The sequence below is a fragment of the Talpa occidentalis genome, unplaced genomic scaffold (genome assembly GCF_014898055.3).
Source record: "Talpa occidentalis isolate TD23 unplaced genomic scaffold, MPIMG_talOcc4v2.1 talOcc4.13, whole genome shotgun sequence".
NCBI classification, from domain to species: Eukaryota; Metazoa; Chordata; class Mammalia; order Eulipotyphla; family Talpidae; genus Talpa; species Talpa occidentalis.
In genome coordinates, this window is record NW_023601322.1 from 61143202 (window position 1) to 61164846 (window position 21645).

Consider the following 21645-nt stretch of genomic DNA (forward strand, 5'->3'; position numbering starts at 1 on the left):
TTGGAAACCCTTCTGAATATATGAGAAGTAGTTCTGTAGGTCCAATCAAAGTGATCCTGAAATTATTTTAGGGTTCTTTCTACCAATATTTGCTAGCCTTGATGAATAATAAAAATGACCCACAACATCTTCATGAGCATAAGAAAGGAAGAAAGATAAATGTCCTCCCTCCTTTTCATTCTGATAAAGTCAGGACATCCTATCTTACTTTCTGCATGTCGAGAGAGAGCTGACATATAGAAGATGAGTAGATATTCCCAGATTGAAGGCAGGTTTGCTCAGAAAGGTTAAACGTCATTAAGAAGAAACTTCACCAGACATTGGCTCTGACTTCTGCCTTGCACCCATGAACCACTGACCTAGTACTCACCAGAACCAGAGATCTCCCCAAATAGCGCATTATCAACCCCAATGCAAGATTCTAGAAAATAGTTTGTCTGTCATCCTCTAAAAGCTTAAAAGTTCAGTAGAGCACAAAAATCTAGTGTAAAAAATGAGTTGACTACATTAATGTCACGCAATATACGCCTGTTTCTTCATTTTCCTATGATTTTTCTATATCATGAGACCGATAAAATCGGATTTTAGTTGTCTCAGAAATGTGTAGTAATAAGTGTTACTATGTTACTTTTATCACAAAAAAAATTTTTTTCATTGTGTCTCTTCTGTCTGATTTCCTTTGGTCTTGATTTCTTTGGGCCCATAGGAAACTTTTCAGCTCAGGTATCCTGGAGCAAAAGGAAAACAGAAATAATGATAAAGCTAAACATTTTACGTAAGGTCTATATACTTAGGGAAAGTAAGATTCATCCTGTGATAAAAGTCCCTATTTTTTTATTTCTAATTCAAGGCTTTAAATAGTGTGCATGAGGCCCACCAGATAGCAAATATCAAAGGCAGCCCCAAACCTATTGCAGATCATGAAAATTTTCTGAGCCCTTGTAGCCATGGACATGTTTGTATGCAACTAACTTAGTTCCGTGCCTCACCTGGTTCTACCAGATACTCTATAGAAACATCAGATAGGAAAACAGAAGGCAGAGGTGTCAATTCTCAATAGGAGACCAGGAAAGGCTCTGATGGTGGGAGATGTTAACATTTGGGGTTTAAAAAAGTGCAGGATTTTCTCACATTGCAAAGAAAATGGAGAGTCCTTTTCTGGCAGGGAGATGAGCAAATACAGAGCTCTTGGAAGAGTTCAGTCCATAGGGTAGATCTGGAGTTCTAGATTCTAGTGTGTGTGTGACCACATGTCAGTGTGAGTGTGTAGAGATGACATTGCTAACATGTGAAACTGGGAAGCTAGTTGGTGACCAGATCATTAAGGTTTCTTAACTCCTTTTGAGGAGTTTGGCTCTATTCTGTAGTTAACTAGAATTCAGCAGTTTCATGTAAGATCAAAGATGTTTTCTAAAAATTATTTCTATAACAACTTGCGACTGCAGAAATGAGGTTGTCAGTCTCCCTTGTTTGCACCATTAAACCTAATTCTAGGAACTGCCCCAGACCCACAGAGCATGGCGAGTACTCTCAGATTTACTATTCACAGGGTCCCTAGACTTTTTTTTCACTAAATAGAAATGCCCTCCATATTTTCCTTTATAACCCAAAAATTGCAATTGAAGGCTAACGAGAAGGACATCCGATGATCTATTTTATTCACATCTACTTGGGAATTTTTTTCATGGTCCAAATGTTTGATTCATTGAGTAAATGAATGCTATCCATGCTTGCTTTGCAAAGTTGTAAATGCTTTTTGCAATGTTTGCCTAATATGAGGATTTACTTTATTAGATAGAAAAACAGGAGGCAGAAAATCACCGGTTACAACAGGAGCTGCAGGATGCCAGAGACCAGAATGAGCTGCTGGAGTTTCGAAACCTAGAGCTAGAAGTAAGGAAATGATGATGCTGATAATAATGATAATAATAATAATAACAATACCAAAAACAATAGTTGACATGCACAGAGCAAACCCTGTGTATGAGTTGCTAAATTAAATATTTCAGATATATCTTCTCATTTGGACCTCACAAATACAATCAAGATTTTATAGATGAGGTGACTGAGGTTAAATAACTTGCCCATGTTCCCTGACTAGTAAGTGATAAAGCATTGATGAAGCTCAGAATTGTCTGCTTGGATACTACACTTTTCAGTGTTGTTGTCTTTATGAACAAGGCTAATGAGTAATTTTCTTAATAATTTAAATAATAGTTTTAAACTTCATCAGTATTCCATTGCTTTTAAATATCATTGCCATCCTTCAATGAATTCTCATTAATTCATTATATTTCAAAATGTACTATGTACAAAATTATTTCATAATTTAGACACTTGATTTTGTAAGTAAACTTTTTAGTCTTTAATGTATTTATGCAAAAGACTAAGAGCAAGGCAACTTGTTTTAGAACATACTTTGGTTAACTGACCAAATTTTAGTCTTTTTTCTTTTTAAGTTAAGCATATCAATCAGATAAGATTTTGACTGTATTATACAGCATCTGGCTGAGGGACTGGTTGTTGCTATATGTTGAGATGTGAAAAATAAGAAAAATTCCCACTGTTTTTTTTTTTTTTCATGTTTTGTCAGAAGTATCTTCTTGAGGTTGTTTCAGATTAGGTTTGAATAGAGTTGACGTTGCTAAGCTTCAGTGAAAAAGAGTCGTCATCTTTGATAGCCCACACATCTTCCTCATGAAGCTTGGGTGGATTGAATATGCAAAAGGCCTTTACTTGCCATAAAATTTTATGGTCAAAAGACTACTTACTCCATGCAATACCAGAACACTGTAAATATTCATGAGTTTAATTGCAACTCCACTTCCCACATTTCCCAGAAGAAAAATTTGTAAGACTGGATATTACTATCTATAGATTCTTCTTCTCTCATACCTCTTAGTTGACTAATCAGTTCTTTTCCATTAAACATGAACCTCTTGAGATCAATTTTATTTTTTTTCCAAATGGCAAACTTCTGGAATAGTATAGAGCACAAAGACAACTGGTTTAGTATTTAATCAGTTGTTGCTTCTGATTTTTTTTTTAATTCCCATATATTCTTCACTGTATTTCAAGGAAAGAGAGAGACGATCTCCTCCTTTTAATCTACAAATTCACCCATTCTCAGATGGTGTGAGTGCTCTGCAGATCTACTGTATGAAAGAAGGTGTCAAGGTAGGAAGATATTTAATTTTTTGTTTGTACTAACTAGAAAAATGGGGGATTGGAAAAGGGAATATTGCTCAAGACTGGTGATTTTGTCACTAATTGTCATTTTGATATAAACAATGTAGGGATTGTACTTTCAATTCATACCTATTGGAAAATCAATAGAATATAAACAAAATATTTGTGTGATAGATGTGTGAATGGTAACAGCAAAAAACACAGGAACCATGATTATTTAGAACAGACTATCATGAAGAATAGCTCAAAATCAAAATATTCATTAAGATAATTATCCATCAAAAAAAGAGATAATTACCCATCATTATCCTTCAGAGAAAATACTAAATAAATATGGCACTTCAAGAAACATTTTTAATGTGCCCAAAAATAAATTTGTTAGTTCCTTTTTTGTACTCTTCTAGGTATCGTGGAATTCATAACTTTGGAATTACAATATCGGAAGAGACCTTGAAATGAACTAGTCTACCATCTCTTTTGATATGTTTACTTTAGGAAGGACTGCTCATTTAGAAGGACATAAAGTTATAACATGTTGCTCACTTAGACAAAGCACAATTCTATCTTTAATGACATTGGAATACATTTTAAAGATTGAAATTGAATTGAGGTGGCTCATTCTCCTGGAAAGTATATTGTCCTTCAATGTAATGAGATCACATTGTGAATATCTTTTCCAGAGGCAAAGCTAGAAAGCTTCCTGCCATTCCCAGTCTCTCTTTTACCTTCTGCATGGCCTGTCCTGCTCCCAGACTGAGCTGCCAAATATACCTGCTTTAGTTGCCTTCTCTTTACCTGTAAGATTGAGCTAGAATTTCCCCTTCCTGGTAGTAGAGATCTACTGTTCTGCCATTTCAACAAGAGTAAAAGGAGAAGGTGGTGCTAACGAGATAAGAGGTCCGGGAGGTGGAAGGGGGGCTGAATAGATAGTAAAATTGTGTTGCTTTGTCTTCCATCTTGATTTAAACTTCTGACCTTCCTGGGCTACATGAAAATTTGTAAACCAAAGCAATTTTTTGATTGAACTCTAATTAAAGGGAAAGCATTTGACTTTATCTTTTCCTTAGATGCTTTTTCTTAGGTAAATCACAAACACCCTAACCCAATGGATGTCATTTATATCCCAGGGAACTCTTACAAATGGAGTTCAGCACCTTCAAAATGATTCAAGGAATGTAGTTCAAATCGGGAGGATGAAATGAATGCTAAATTAAATTAATGCTAAATGCAAAAAAAGGTGGTATTTACCATACTAATGGTATTTACTGTAACCTATAGTTTTCTACATAGAAATCAAAATATCAGCCAGGTCAGAATTCTATTAATTATAATAGAATTGGCTGATTGTTTATATATATTACTTAATACTTCTCTTTATACCTGAAATTATGATAATTTTTTTAAATGGACAGATTACAAGAAAAAAGTTAATGAGCAAATTCCAAGTCCTTACTACATCCTAGACTTTTCACACACAGTCTCTTTACTCATGACCAGCCTCTAAAGAAGGCATTTATGATCTCCATTTTGTGGTTAGCAAAGTTGAAAATGAACCATTGAGTATTCTTCCCAAGTTCACACAATTTATAAGCAGCACAGTGGAAACTTAAAGCCAGATGTTCCTCATTGAAAACCACACAAGGAAGTACAGAATTTAAAATGTTTTCTCTAGCTCTGGACCCAGGCACTCACAGAATAGTAGGTCACATTGGTATCTTTGATGTGAATGCATTTCCTTGATTTTGCAGGATGTGAACATCCCTGATCTCATAAAGCAGCTTGATATCCTGGGTGATAATGGGGTAGGTATGAATTGATTAAATGAAGTAAAGATTTAAACTGGCCTAAAGAGAGACAAAAAACATTTGCCAATGCATCGTGAGTAAAATAATAATGGCATGTGAGACGCCATGTTCTCTCAGGATGTCGCTACCTGGAGAGAATCAACAATTTATCAAACAACTTGGCTAAGGTGTCAAAGGACCTCTGAAAGGTAGTAGCAGAAATGAACTGGTGATATGCTTTGCATGGGCAGGTTTCAGGTTTGAATGCTAGCCACATCTGCAGTGATTAGAGCTAATTGTCGTCTGACTGTTGCTAGGAGGCATCTAGCGTGAAATTAATCAGTCATGCGATTGAATTGCTGTTAAATAGTAGGGTTGGTAGCAGCCCCATAAAAATGGACCAGGAAACTATAATTCTTTTTCTTTCTAAAAACAACTTCTAGGTAGGGTTAAGACTTATTAATTCAGTGGGAGGACCATTCATTGCAATGCCAGATGAAAGATGCATGTGGGCTGAAGGAGTCACACCATTTTTTCCCTTGAAAAATTATGAAAGGAGCAAATGGAATCAATTAAATCATTCCAAGCTGCTATGAAGGCATTCTTCTTTCATTTTCACCTCCACTTTTTTCATAACATGACTATTAATGAAGTACGCTTACAGTAAAACAAAATCAACTCAGTTTTAGAGAGATAAAAATCACAATTTAAGTACTTCTTACAGATTTTGAATGAAATCTTTGTTAATAATTATTACTAAAGAGAATAGAGCATTTGTGAAGTTCCCTGCATGTGTATGCATTAATGTCTTTGGCAGGTGATGAGCAATATTTTCCGCTAGCGCTAATAGTATAAGTATCTTCAGTTTATTTTTCTACCTTTTTTTCCACAGAATTTAAGAAATGAAGAACAAGTGGCCATAATTCAGGCTAGCACTGTGCTGTCCCTGGCAGAAAAGGTAATGAATTGTGCTATCATTCAAGTCATTGCAGTGTCGGCTTAACACCCAGAGTAGGGCCAAAGGACATTGTTTGCACATGACATTGCATTATTGAGTACCCAATACATATGTTACTTTTCAGGGTACTATAACCCAGATAGAATGAGAACACACAAAAGAAAAGCTTACACACTGATTTGGGATGGGAGGGTAATTGTTGCCTTGAAGTTTCTTAAAAAATACAGTTCTTTGAAAATGAAGACCTCTAGCTTACATTAGTCAAGCAGTCCCTACCAAGGGAGGGAGCTAGTAAACTGGAGCATGCCTGTGTTTATCAGCTTTGGCTTGGGGGTGCACATACCAATCATTCCCAAATGATTCTGTCACTCTTTGGTGGCTCACTGCCCACTCTTTCAGAAAGGCCAGCTTGGGGCTGTCAGAAGAGCAACACCAAGTGTGCTTGGCCCCCTTGTGTCCAAAGCTGGTAAATCATAAGGGAGTGAAGAGATGAGCCAGAAGGCAAAGCCTAACAACTGGTTACTTTCAGGTGCTCTGAGAATAGCCACATCGTTGAGAGTCGTGTGTGTGTGTGTGTGTGTGTGTGTGTGTGTGTGTGTGTGTGCGCACGCGCATACATGGCTGAGTAAAATGAGAACCATAGAAGTTCCTCAAGATGCTTCTCTAATTCCTAAATGTATGAAAAGCTTGTGAATAAATCAAAGAAGACCCTGAGCTACCTATCAGGTTTGATCTATCTGAAAGGAGGGAATTCTGCAGGTCACATAACACGGTTAAGTTACTTAGACAAAACAATGATGTAAGGAATAAAAATAGGAAAGGGAATGACCACTAGCAAATAAAGAGGTACTTTTCGGGATCCTGATTCAGGTAAGCCAAGTGTAAAAAAAAAGGATGTTTAGCTCACAACTGGGGGAATTTCAATAAGAAAACAAAAGGAATTAATATTAAATTTGTGAGGTGTGATATGACCTTGTGGCTATGTTGGAAAAAAAAAACTTTAAGCCATAATCATCAAAACTGCATGGTATTGGAACAAGAACAGACATACAGACCAGTGGAATCGAATAGAAAATCCAGAAATAAACCCACAGATTTATGGTCAACTGATCTTTGACAAAGGAGCAAAGACTATGCATTGGAGCAAAGAAAGTTTGTTCAATAAATGGTGCTGGGAAAACTGGGTCGCTACATGCAAAAGAATGAACCTTGACCACTACCTCACACCATGCACAAAAATCAGCTCAAAATGGATTAAAGAACTAGACATAAGACCTGAAACCATAAAATATATAGAAGGAAATATAGGTGAAACACTACGTGATTTGCACATCAAAGACATCTTTACAGACACATCACCCAAAGCAGTGATAGTGAAGGCAAAGATAAACAGCTGGGACTACATCAAATTAAAGAGCTTCTGCACAGCAAAAGAGACAATAACAAAAACAAAGAGAAACCCCACCAACTGGGAGAACATTTTTGCACCCAACACTAATGATAAAGGACTGATCACAAAAATCTGCAAAGAGCTGATGAGACTCAACAACAACAAAAAAATAATCCAGTCAAAAAATGGGCAGAAGAGCTAAAAAGAAACTTCTCTGAAGAGGAAACGCAAATGGCCAAGAGGCATATGAAAAAATGTTCAACATCACTTGTCATCAGGGAAATGCAAATCAAAACTACCATGAGGTATCATCTTACACCAGTGAGAATGGCACATATTAAAAAAACTAGCAACAACAAATGTTGGCGAGGGTGTGGAGAAAAAGGAACTCTTCTGCACTGCTGGTGGGAGTGCAAACTGGTCCAACCACTATGGACAGCTGTGTGGAGATTTCTGGACCTACTAAACATAGAGCTTCCATATGATCCAGCAATTCCACTCCTAGGTATTTACCCAAAGGACACAGAAACATCAATTCCAAAGAGCACCTGCACCCCTATGTTTATAGCAGCACTGTTTACAATAGCTAAGCTTTGGAAACAGCCCAAATGCCCAAAAATAGATGACTGGATCAAGAAGATGTGGTACATATACACCATGGAATATTACTCAGCATTCAAAAAAGATAAACACATGCAATTTGCAGCAACATGGATGGCGCTGGAAGGGATCATGCTCAGCGAAATAAGCCAAAAAGAAAAAGAAAAATACCGGATGGTCTCACTCATAGCAGGAATCTAGAAAACTTAAATAAGGGACCAGGAAAATGAATAACTATAAGAAAGTGAAAATCAGAATCAACAAAAAACTATGAACCAGAGACACTTTTTGGGGGGTGGGGGGCGGGAGGGGAGGGATTGGGATCAGAATGGGGGGGTTGCAATTGTATGGGGAATATAAAAATAAAATTTATTATTAAAAAAAAAAAAAACTTTAAAAGACCTGTATATGGAAGTCTTTACATGTGAAATGCTGTCTGTGGTTTTCTCTTAAAAAATTACTTCCTTTACAGTTGCATTACATACCTTACTACTTTCCCTCTCTTCAAAAAAAAAAAAGTACTAATAGCATCACACTGTCCCTAACATAAAGCCTGGAATCCAGAACTGGGCAAGGGACTTCCAGGTCCTTTACCTGGAAGGTCTTTCCTTCTTCCTTTTCTACCTTTGTCTGGCTAAATCTTAATCATTAGACTTCCCCATTCTTGGTGGGGCCTTCCTATTCACCGAGGCTTTTTATGTTCCCATTGCACTGTGTTTCTGCTACCTTGGCTTTTAACAACTGTAATGCAAATGCCCATATTCTTTTGTTATACTCCACTTCCATCTACAGACCACTAAATTTTAAGCTCCATGAGGCCAAAGATATTGTCTGCCCCCCATTGTTTCCCTCACTTTTCATGCCAGCCCATCACATTTAGTAGATGATCAATAAATTTTTACTAATGAAGTGAATGATGAATTCGTGGGTGTCCATAAGCACTGTTCTAGTGACACAAAGATGAAAAAAATACAGTCTGTACCATGAGTTCTGCCATGTTTATTTGCAGTGATAGCCATCGTATCCCATTCAGTTGGAGTCATGAAGGGCTGTGAGTGTTTATTGCATGAAAACACACCTTAGCTTAGGCTGCAAAGAAAACGTGGATCAATTTTATGGAAGGCAAGGACTGGGGGAGGTAAAGGGAAGGAAAAATAGACCTGTGTGCCTCACATTTACTTAGATCGATTGAAAAAAAATTCTCATTTTCCTGTCTGGTGTGCTTGTGCTGTAACTTGTACTTAGTGGTAACTAAGACTTACGTAGTGCTGCTTTTGAGCTGGGCACTGCTGGAACTGCCAAAGCCTTGGTATTCCTGGTGTCCTCGTTTCCCACATGAGTGGTATAAAGTTTAGAGAGGGTTGGTAATGATGGAGTGAGGGTTCAAACTCAAGCAGTTGTTTTCAGTCCATAATCTTCTTAACCACTGCACCAAACTTCCCTTCTTGCATCCTGTTAAAAGAAGGCACCACCCTCTGCTGAACATGTGGAAGCTCCTGTTAAGTGTGGCGAATTAGCCCACACCCCACCTATCTCCTTTGCAAGGCTGGGTGGGGTTCAGTTGAATAGTCACAGAGTGATAACTGTGCTTAGCACTATGATATAAAGTGAAGAACCAGATAATTAAGACACAAGCCTGTCCTCAAAGCACTCATATGTAGATCTTTGCAATTCTCAAGTGAAAGCCTGCCTTTGGGGTATATAGATAAATGTTTCTACCTCTAAGTTATTCTAAATGTCAGCCTTGAATATTCCAAGGCTACAAATTTGAATAGCACTCTACTGTATGGAAGTGCCATCTTTAACCAGAGATTAAGCCTAGATATATTTTCAACAAGCAAATCCTGTTGTGACTTTGTATTAAAATAATAATAGTAGTGACCTTAAGTGAGAGCAGGACCAGGTACTGCAGCAAATAATGTAGTTAATAATCTTATTATTCCTCCCAACCATTGTATTTTCATTTTACACATGAGGAAGCTGAGGCATGGGGTTTTCAGTAACTAATTTTCTGTCGCTCAAATGGTAATGAACCAAGGCAAATCATTACCTAAGGCCTATAGCCCTACTTCAAATCACAGTGCTCTTTAAAACATGATATGCAAAAGAATTTGTTTTGAAGTGACAAGTGGACAACAGCAAGAGAAAGAATTTTAATAAAATTAAACAATACACAATGGCAGTATGGGGCTATTTACAGAATCCTATGACTTTTTGCTGAAATTTATTTCAAGAGGAAAATGTGTACATGCAAGAACTGAGAGCTTAGCCCCTCTCCAGTCTCCATGCATCTTTTTCTTCTCGTGTGTCTTACAGCCCTTGGGCACTTGAGCTTTGTGTCCCTTTAAGCATATCAAGGCTGTAGGTTATAGAGCAATGCTCTGTGTGTCACACAGTTTATCACAGATAAACTGAAAAGAAATAACTGATAGTGGGGTACAATTCTAATGGTGTAAAAAGACAAAATAAATGTTAACCAAAAATTAGAATGTATTGAATATAGGCAATAAACTATGAATCATGCCTTACTTGCATTACATCCTCTAATCGTCACATTATTATTAGTCCCATTTTACAGATGAGAAAGTTGAGGCTTAGAGAAATCCCGGTAACCTTGAAAAGATAGAATTGGGATCAGAGCCAAGGTAGTCTGCCTCCAGAACCCATACGTTTAATTATTATGCCCAGTCACCTGCCATTATAGTAATTTGTTCTATTAAACCATATGTGGTAGACTCAAACCAAATTATTCAAAGTCAGGATTCTTCCAGGGTATTGGTCATTGCTAACCTCCAAAGCCATATGTCAGAATGGTATATTCTGAGTGTTAGGAAACATAAGTTCTTTTTATGTAATTTAAAACATCTCCGGGCCTTCCCTGGTGGCGCAGCGGTTCAGCGCTGGGCTGCAAAGCTGCCCGCAGCCTCTGCAGCGCCGGTTCAATCCCTGGCCGCCAGCAAGGGTCCCACATGGCATGCAGACCTCTCCTGCTGCGGCTGCTGCTCCCCTCAGCAGTGTATTTCATCAAGTCTGCCTGTTCTGTTCCATGCTTTGGCTTTGGTGAATTCTCTCACCCTCACGCATTTCTGACTGTACCCAGTGCTTGTATAAATAAATAAATCTTTAAAAAAAATAAAAATAAAAATAAAACGTCTCCATCAACAGAAATGATTCTTCAATACTTGGATTTAATCAGTTTCATATACCAAAAAAGCTGCCATTTCTCCAGTCTCACTGACCTTCTGCCTTTCATCAAGCTCCCTCAAACCATGATGAACTAGAGATGCTTTCTGCTTGGAACTTGCCTCTCAATTTTGCCTAACAACCAGACTCATTCTTCAGGTTCCGGTTCAGTTGTCATGTCCAACAATGCCACTCATGGTGTCCTCCAAAGAGGGCAAAAAAATGTGTTGATCTTAATCTACATCACAACACTTATATTTGGCACATGGTCTTATTCACAGTGGACATCAATGAATGCATTTTTTGAATGAATGAAAAATACAATCTAGTTTCTAACCAAGCAATAAAATGCATCAGTTTTTCACTTTAGTTCTCAGTCTGATTTCAAGATATAAGGACAAGCAAGAGACTAAGCAGAGAAGTAATATATACCATGTATACCATATCAAGTAATAACATCAAGTGCTTTTGTCTTTACCCCTTAGTGGATTCAGCAAATCGAAGGAGCAGAGGCTGCCCTACACCAGAAAATGATGGAATTGGAAAGTGACATGGTGAGTACAAAGCTGCACTACCATGAAAATGAAGGAAAATTGATGAGGCCAATGGAAAACAACTATTATCTACCAGTTTTGCCTGGCATTGATGAAAATATGTATCTTCCCATTATTTTGCATATAGACCATGGAATAAAATTCCCAGAAGAATCTAACAATTTTAAGTTGTATTTCCCTAAAACAAAGCATATTGTATTTTTATAGTATTTCCAAAACTAATGCTTGAGAAAATTCAGTTAGTTTTTTTCTTTCTTAGGTTAATCAATTTTCTACCATATATAATTGTGATAAAAATTACATAAGTGATGGGTATAACTCTGATTCTAAACTTCCCCCCAAGCCACCTCAGATCCATTAGGAGGGGTACTACCAAAAATGGAAGAAAGGAAAGGAGGGAGGGAAGGAAGGGGAAAATAAGTGTTGACAAGTATGTGAAGTAATAGGGATTTTTGTGCACTGTTGGTGGAAATGTAAAAACATGTGCAACTACTAAGGAAAATAGCATGGATTTGCTCAAAAGATTCAAGATGATATGATCTTGAATATGATCCCGCTATTCCACGTCTGGGTATATATCTAAAATTATCTACAGTAGAGTCATCAAGAGGTATTTATACTCCCTTGTTCAGAGCAGCATTACTCATGGTAGCTTACATGTGGAAGCAGTCTGAGTGCCCATCGACAGATGAATGAGTAAGCAAAATATTATCTCTATATCCAATGGAATATTTTTCAACCTTGTTTTAAAAAAGAAGGAAATTTTGACATGTGCTACAATGTGGGTGAACCTTAAGGACGTTGTGATAAGTGAAATTACATCAGCCATAAAAAGACAAATACTATTTGATTCCACTTACCCAGGGTATCTAGAGTACTCAAGCTCACAGAAACTGAAAGCAGAATGGTGGTTGTGGGGAATGCTTTAATGGCTACAGACTTTCAGTTTTACAAGATAAAGAGTTCTAGAAATGGTACAACATTATGAGCATAGTTAACACTAATGCACTCACTCTACTTTTAAAAATGGTTAAGATGATAAGTGTAATGTTGTATTTGTTTTCCCACAATTACATTTTTTCAATCTCCAAGCTGAGTAATTGCTCATTACTAACTTGCAGCAATGCATAGAATTTTACAACAGTACTGTCATTAATGTTATTTTTACTAAAAATCATAAAGTGATTCTTATCAAGTTTGAAAATATTGTAAGAGCAACAACTTACATTTATATAGCTTGTGACAACTTATATCTTGCACAAATTTGTATCTTAGTAAGAGGTTAAGCCTTACAGTCAAAGCATGTAACAAGAAGGGTTTATTTCAAAATACCCTTGAAAATTCTTTTTAAAAAATCTTAAGTTATATTTTTTAATTTAATTCTTTTTATTAAAGTAATGTTGGTTTACAACACTGTAGATATTTTATAGGACTAAGCCATACCTCTTATTATGTATGTTACCCCACAACACACCCACCAAAGCACCAATAATCCTCCACCATTGAGTCCCTCTCTTCTCCCCACAATACTTCCTTGGCCCATCTGGTAGCCTCAATTCTGCAGTCAGATTTCTAGGGTTTGCTTTAGTTTAATTTTGTCTCTCTGTTGCTTTTTCTTTATATTCCTTATATGAGTGAAGTTATATAATCCCTTCCAGTTCTATCCATGTTGTCACAAATGGCAAGATTTCATATTACCTTTTTTAAATAGCTGAGTAGCATTCTGTTTTTTCTATTATACCACATCTTCTTTATCTGCTCATCTGTCATTGGGCATTTAGATGGTTTCCATAATTTATCTATTATAAATAGAGCTGCAATGAGTATATACACCTATACACACACACACACACACATACACACACACGTGCGTGAGCACATTGAGTTAATGTATTTGCTTTCTTTGGATCGATATCAAGGAATGGAAGGGCTATATTATATGGTAGTTCTATTTTTAATATTTTGTGAAACCTCCTACTGCTTTCTACAGGGGCTGGACCAGTCTACATTCCTACCAACAGTGTACAAAAGTGCCTTTTTCTCCATATTCTCACCAGCGGTTCTAGCTTCTGATCTTTTTGATATGGGTCATTCTCACAGATGTGAGGTGGTATCTCATTGTGGTTTAAATTTGCATGTTTCTGATGATAAGTGATAATGAGCATTTTTTCATGTACCTTTTGGCTACCTGTATGTTTTCTTTGGAAAGTGCTCTATTTAGCTTTTCTGTCCATTTTTATTGGGTTATTTGCTTTTTGCTGTTGAGTTTATATGAATTCTTTGTAGGTCTTGTGTATGAGCTCCCTTGTTGGATGTACCATGTGAAAATATTTTCTCCCAATCAGTAGGGTGTCTTTATTATTTCAGTGATAGTTTCTTTCATTTTGAAAAGTCGAAATGCACAAATATCAATTAAACAATGAGTCTGCACTAGGCCCTGCTCTGGACACTGGAGCTCAGAGATAGTCAGGAAAGTCACCAGCAAAAGCCTACATGCACATGCATATTCCCTCAAAGACTGATGTTGTCCATTTCCTCCAGCATTGGAAGAGGGCCTATTCCTTCAGTTAAGCACACGAGAAATGATCGACTGAGCTTGGGGCTATGTTTTTTGTTTGTTTGTTTGTTTTTATTTATTTTATTTTATATATTTTTTACATCATTTTCATTTTTGCACAATGTATACATTTTCATCTTGGTCATTGTCCCCATATAATTCCCACCCGCCTTGTTTTGATCCTATTCCCTTCCCTCCCCAACCCTGTAGTGTGTCTCTGGTTTATAGTTGCTTGTTGATTTTGATTTTCACTTTATTATAATTAGTCTTTTTCCTGGTCCCTTATTTAGGTTTTCTAAATTCCTGCTATGAGTGAGACCATCCGGTATTTTTCTTTTTCTTTCTGGCTTATTTCGCTGAGCATGATCCCTTCCAGCTCCATTCATGTTTTTTCACAAAGATACAAGTTGTAGTACCAATGACAAGATGATCTCCATTTGAGGCAGGGAAGCTGGGGACAATCATCAGATTTATGTCTCCTGTCTCCCACTGGTTCTTTGGCAAGAGCAATCACTCACTCATTACGTGACATTGTGGGCAGAATCACCCCTACTCTCTGTTATCTTTCTTTGTGTATGAGAGTGGCACATAGATGACTTTGAATAAGTTGTTTTTTAATTATACAACTCTATTATTTTATTTCATAGCATTCTTACAGAAATGTACTATCCCAATATATTTTTACACAGACATACTTATTAGCTAAGACTCACTTTGTCAAAATCTATCCTTAATCACATACTCTTGGATTGTTATAAAAATTCTTGAAAACATTTCTTGTGAATACTTCATAATATTCTTTATGTTTCTTTCCATTGCTTTGCACATTGCCTATGTTTAGACTAGAAAAGTTGAGCTAGTTCCCAGACAAACAAAATCTGTGACCCTACAACTGTGGTGGATTGGAGGAAATATTAACCCATAAAATTTATATATCACTTTCCAGTTAACTAAACTGACTATCAATATGGCCCTTTTTTCAATAGGAGCAATTCTGCAAAATAAAAGGCTATCTGGAGGAAGAGCTAGACTACAGAAAACAAGCTCTCGACCAAGCCTATATGGTAGGTACAGCCAGCAGACAAGATGCCCAGATTTTTCACAATTCCATACTGTAGAGTAGGGCACCCTATAGCATTTGTCAGGCTGTGTATCACACCGGGCAGCTCCTTTATTCAGTAGTTTCCAGATCTAGTTTTCAAATAAAGGTATCCCTAGTTCTTTGTCATAATAATATCCATATAATAGTTAATAAACAATTCATTATCCTTCATTTGAAAAATGCAAATACATGTTGTTAAATGCTGTGCTAATGAAAGAGAGATTGAATGGAAATGTTGATTAACGAGAAATTTTATTAAATCAAATCCAATAGTCTGGGAGCTAAATCTAATGGTAGAATAAGGTATTTAATAGTGATTAGATGTAGTTTAATTTTGTTAATCTCTCACAACAACCTTTGAGGTTTAAGCAATATTATGATCTCTATATCACATATGAGGAAAGGAAGGCTTAGAGAGAGAAGGAACTCTATCCCATTGGCAAGCAAGTAGTGTTTAGCTCTGACTCCAGATATGGTAGCATGACCCACCACAACCCAGCCACAAGGAGTAAGGCTAAGTTAGTAAAGGGGCTATGCTTTTTCTCTCCCATGAAAGATTCTGGTTAATGAGCAGTCCTGATGCATCCCCCTGTACCCAGTTCATAATGGCATCCCTGCTCACATTGGACTACAAGTTTGCATTCCTTCTTTCTGTATGCAATCCCTTGCCCCCCAATTAATTTGAAGTGAGGACTCAAGAGAAAAAGAGCAAAGTTAAAAGAGAAACAGCTCAAGGAGTTCCAAGTAGAAGTTTTAATGATGCTTTCCTAGAAATAGCCTGTGTCACTTTTGGGCAAAGGATGAAGCGTTTAGTGTCTGCAGAGTCTGTGTATGACTTGATGGGGAAAGGAGAGAGTGGGAGCTGGTGTTAATTAGATAAAAAGGAAGTGATTTCCCCTCCCTTCCTATCTTTTTACCCTCACCATCTCTACTGTAAATGATGACACATGTTTATGTGTCCCAAGACTGAGTGCTCATTTAGAGAAATACAATTAGCTTTTAAAAAATGTTTAGTCCAGGACGAGAACACCCCAGGGCATGTCATTCACCTGTGTCAAAGTCACAGAGGATAAGATTCTGGAAGCTGTATCTGAAGCTTGTTAAAAAGTAAGCCAAAACAGCTGGGATATAAGGAGTAGTAAACACAACTAAAAAGACTCAAGTGGTCATGTCATAGCTAAAACAATTGTAAATTTCAGAATACTAATAAAAAAAAAAAAACAATTCCAAAGATTCCAGGTCATTTTTCAATCAAATCTCCCAATTTTTATTTAAAAAAATATATGAATAGCATGAAGCCATCTTCAATTATAGAGGTGTCTCATAGAAGAGAGGAGCCATTTTGTGCATGAAAAATGTCTCCAGTTCCAACTGAGACTACTTTTCAGTACTTCTAATAAAGTATGACCCCGACAGGTATGTAAATATTTCAAGGACTGTCAAACCAAAGAGAAAACAAATTTATTCTCAGCTATATTTAAGAATAGAAAGATGTTCAGTTATTTCAACAAAGTAAGGACTTTCTAAAAATGAAAGGTTTGTGAAAGGAACAGGATCTCCAAAAAAGAGAATAAATTCTCCATCTTCAGAGAAGTTCGTGTATTAGGTAGATGACTGATGGGAGCTTAAAGGGTCATTAGACAGGGTAAGCCTTGACATTTATTTTACTGCTGTAATTCTAGGAGAGTAAAATAATATCTCTGTCCCCATATACACACTTACGGGCACCTTCACACACTGCACACGAATGCAACGTTCCAACAAGAGACTTTTGAACTTCTATTTGCCAGAGAATCCAGGAACTAGAAGCTACTCTGTACAATGCTCTGCAGCAAGAAACTGTTATCAAGTTTGGTGAATTATTAAGTGAAAAACAGCAAGAGGAACTGAGGACAGCAGTAGAAAAGTTACGGCGGCAGATGCTGAGGAAGAGCAGAGAATATGACTGTCAGATTCTTCAGGAGCGAATGGAGCTCTTACAGCAAGCTCATCAGGTAAGGGTTGAATGCTGCCTTAGTGCTTGGTTGGCACCCAGCAAATGGGTCTTGGAGCTAAGTACATGGTCTGGGGGATGGGCATGGAGAAGCCAGGGGAGATCTAAGCTATTTACAGAGAGTAAAGTCACTAACTATCCTCTTCCACCTTCACTCGAACAGTTTGACAGTTTTGTAAGGATTCAATTTTAAGAAAATTGACGTTTCAGGAGCATTGCATATTACTACTATTTCATAACTACTTTGTCACAAAATACTCTTTCGTCTACTACTAATGTTTTGGGCGCGATAACTTTTTGTTACCTTGTGTTTAACAGCACCCCTGGCCCTCTAGCCATTGATTCTGCTGCAACCCCTTCACCACCCCCCCCAGTTATGACCAGTGTCACATGTGATTCAAAATGTCATACAATTACATCCTGGTAATGGTGGTGCTACTTTGTGATTATACCAAAAACAGCTGGCTTGCATGTTTTCAAATAAAGAAACCAACTTATTTAAATGTTCAGACATTGTCATATGTCCCCTGAAAACTAAAATCTTTCTGGTTGATTTTAGACAGGAGCCTTGGGGACATGACTTCCAAATTCAGTTATCCTTTGTTCTAGCTACCCTTATTTCTCCCTATATGGCATTATAAAATCCTCTCTTTCTATATTATCCTCCCACTTGGCTTCCAGTGTTTCCTTCTCAAACACAGTTCTCCATGTTCTCATTCCAGCCACTAAAGGTACTAGATAATGAACAGACCATATAGCCAGGAGCCAGTTACATAAAGAAAGTCTTTGTAGTGCCAGGTGTAAATCTGAAGACTTTTTTTTTTTCACCTGCAAATAATCACCTGTGTAATCCTGATTTCAAATCTGTGTTATTTAAATTACTGGACTTTTGTCATATATAGGTAAATTCTCTTTTTGTCTTTAGAAAATTCCTTATATCTTTGTTATTTTTTTTTCCTAATTTATCAGTTTTTTTTCTTGACATTTTTGTTGAAATATAATCTCTCCTTATTTTGTGAGAATTGGTTGATTCTTTTTGGTGAGGACTCTCTACCTGAAACAGAATTGAAATAAGGTTGTAAAGAAAAGCAGCAAAAAAAAAAAAAAAAGGAATGGACTTGTTTACATTTACATGAGTCAGTTTTAGCCATTTGTACTATGATAACAACCAACCAAAAATCTCTACCCAAGTGACTTACAACAAAGCTTGTTTCTCTTGCACTAGCTCTAGAACATACTGCTGTCTCTACAGTGACGTGATATTCCCACACCTCAGCCCAACACACTGTCCGCTGACCAAAGTGGCCCATGACGGCGAGGAGTACACCCCCGTACCTCTCTCTCTGGGAAGGAGTCTGAGGAGCAGACCCAGTGGAGAGGGTGGCGTATTTTTTATTTTTAAATAAAATAAATGACAATGACTTCCTACCACAAAGAGGGAACATAGTTTTTGAAAGAGGCAGCAATCTTCTGGGTATGGAAAAGTACACGTGCCATGCTTCCCACTGCCAGCGCTAAAGTTCATATTTTCAGAGGAGGTTTTCTGTTTTCAGCTGGGGAACAAACCTTCTGTTCAAGTTAATGCCCCCTCACGCTTGCTTTCTTTCTCTCGTCAGAGAATTCGTGACTTAGAAGACAAAACAGACATTCAGAAGAGACAGATAAAGGACCTAGAAGAAAAGGTTTGTGTTGAGCTCATTATCTATTTTAATCTTTATTTTTTTAATCAGAAAATAATAGAAAGTCCTCTCTCTGTTTCTTTCCTCTCGGTCATTGTGCATCTTGGAGTAATGACTCTACACACAGACTTCACCTTCAGTCAGGCACCAGGATTCTAGCAAAAGCTACCTTCAGTAACCCAGACTGCACTGCTTTCCTGTTGTGTTAACTCCTGTTCTTTTCTGTTTTCTTTCATTTTCTCCTTCTTTGTCTTCCTTGTGTTCATTCCTTTCTAAAAGTTTCTTCTCAATTTTTGTCATTCTGCTTTGCTTTCTTTTAAAAACCTTTTCAGCATCTTTTAAAAAAATCTTTCCCATTATTATTCAGAAATAATTATTGGAATTTTGTCATATATATCTGTCATATTTCTTCCTTGTGCTGTAGTTTCACCTCCATAATAAGTTCAGAAATTTAGGTTGACACATGACAGTTCTGCTTCACATCATTTCTTCGTGTCACTTCATCAGTGGTTTGAAAGTGGCCTTTTCCACACCAGCCAGCACTTTTTCTGGGTAAAGCAGAGTAGTTCTTAAAGAGGCATTTGGAAATGTGCAGATGTGGCTGGAGAAAGCTTTGGGGTCAGCAGGGATGCTGGACAGTCCACCATGAATAGACAGTCTTGCAGCATAAAGAATTTGACACCAGTGCCCACAGCCAGGATGGCAAGGGGTTTCCTCTGGAGTTCTAATCTGACTGACTGGAATAGCTGCCTGAATCCCTGTGCAAAAAAAAAAAATACAGTTATCTTGCACTATCTTCCATGGGCACCCAAGAAGAAATAGTAAGCCATCTAGCATTTCTGAGACAATAGTTAGAATTTAGATCATCCCAAATAGCTTCTGTAACTGTCCATGTGCAAGAGAACAGAGAAGGTTGGTGGGCTCCTGTAGCCAGATCATTGGTCACTCAATTCTTAGGAAGGTCAACTCTTCAGATGCTTATTTGAACTTGGATTAATTGACTTTATTCCCTGTGTCTAAACCATATCTATAAAATAGGGATGATAATGTTGACCTCACCTATTCTCTCATGGGTCCCATGAGGAATAAATGAAGTCACATGTGAAAATTAGGAAACGCTAAAAGGGTAATTCAAATTGAAAATATGTAACTTTCAACATTTCCAAATGCAAAATGTTCATCTGTAAAATTTTAAATTTGAACTTTGCTCATTTCAGAAATGTGTTAATTTAGCTCTATAGGATTGGATGAGGCAAAGTGCAGGAAACCAGGGAATGAATCTATTTCCCAGTGTTTGGCAGGAAGATCCACAGAAGATAGTGATTGTCTCCCAGCTCCCCTGGCTATCAAAGGTCATACCTGATGACTTCCATTCCCCACACTTTAGAATAGCAGATTCTCAGCTCTCGTGATTCCCTCTACTGATTCTAAGCAGCCAGGGACTAGCCTAAGTCAGAAGTCACCATTAAGACAGTTCTGCTTCAGAGACTGGTTCAGTCCCCATTCAGTTGAGGAAAAATAAACAAATAAAGGAATGAATGAATTTTTAAATATTTATTAATATCTTCATGCTAGCCATGCCCTTAGTTACTCCCAGAGAAATCCTGGGAGGAGGCAGATTACAATTATGCTCACTGTCAGATTTCACTGTGAACTTTATTTCCTATGTCTGAACTTTGTGGACATTTCTAATATTGGGGTAATTTGCTTAGAAAATAATATTGTTTATCTGTCAAAGAAGCGTATTCCACATATAATAGTAAATGGAAATACTTCAAAAGCATACCAGTTGGCTTCTAATTAGATATTTAGATGAGAGATGAGACCTGTAACAACCTCTCTCTACTTGACCTCCAATCTACTCACCCCCAGGGCTAGTAAAAGTTCTAAAGATCTTTTACATCAGAGATATTCTCTCTTTTGTACTACTTGAACACCCCCTGAGGTTTCATGCCATTTCTTTGTTCGTCATTCCCATACACACAGTACAACAAGGTGATAATAACAAACATCTAAACTGCTCCAATGTTGATGCTTTACCATATCCAAAGCACTGCCTCTTTCATCTCATTTGATTCTCATAATTATTCCAAGAGCCAAACACAGTAGATATTATGATATCCTTTTATACAGATAATCAAGAGCAATTCAGAGAAATCACACTTTTTTTCACTGTTCCATATAAACTATCTATAGCAAATCATGGCCAGAGATCAAGGTGGCTGACCCCACCACACTACCTGAACTGAGAGTCTCATAGCAGACTAAGTCAGGGGCATCTCCTTGTGCCCAGAGAGGTCACATTAATACCTAGCCTTCTCATAGGAAATAGCAGGTGCCTTTCAAGCCTTTCCTTCATGTCCACTCCTGCTACTATACAACCACATCACTCTCCCTCTTTGAGGAATGAGAAGAAAGACAGTTTCTGCTTTTTGGGCTACTAGACTAGTCACCAAGACATGACTTTTAGCAAGATATTGACAAGCCCTGGTGTAGTCAAGAAACATGCCCAATATGACAACACCATACATGATCCATACTCAAGGATGTCATGTCCAACAGGATGCCCCTGAGTGTGACAATAAGGTGAAAGACCTTCTGACCTTGTGAGAGTAAATCACCAATACAACTGATATTTGAAAAAACTGACCCACCT

General features: G+C 37.4%; 1 protein-coding gene across 1 annotated transcript in view; it reads left to right on the forward strand.

Moving 5' to 3' along the window:
• Positions 1 to 21645, forward strand: part of JAKMIP2 (janus kinase and microtubule interacting protein 2) — a 168934-nt gene that overhangs the window by 136900 nt on the left and 10389 nt on the right. Inside the window, exons 13-20 of the mRNA XM_054694271.1 lie at positions 1795 to 1893; positions 3079 to 3177; positions 4938 to 4991; positions 5866 to 5931; positions 11590 to 11658; positions 15202 to 15279; positions 17108 to 17311; positions 18927 to 18992. Of these exons, the coding sequence (XP_054550246.1) occupies positions 1795 to 1893; positions 3079 to 3177; positions 4938 to 4991; positions 5866 to 5931; positions 11590 to 11658; positions 15202 to 15279; positions 17108 to 17311; positions 18927 to 18992 (735 nt within the window). The remainder of the gene's footprint in view (positions 1 to 1794; positions 1894 to 3078; positions 3178 to 4937; positions 4992 to 5865; positions 5932 to 11589; positions 11659 to 15201; positions 15280 to 17107; positions 17312 to 18926; positions 18993 to 21645) is intronic.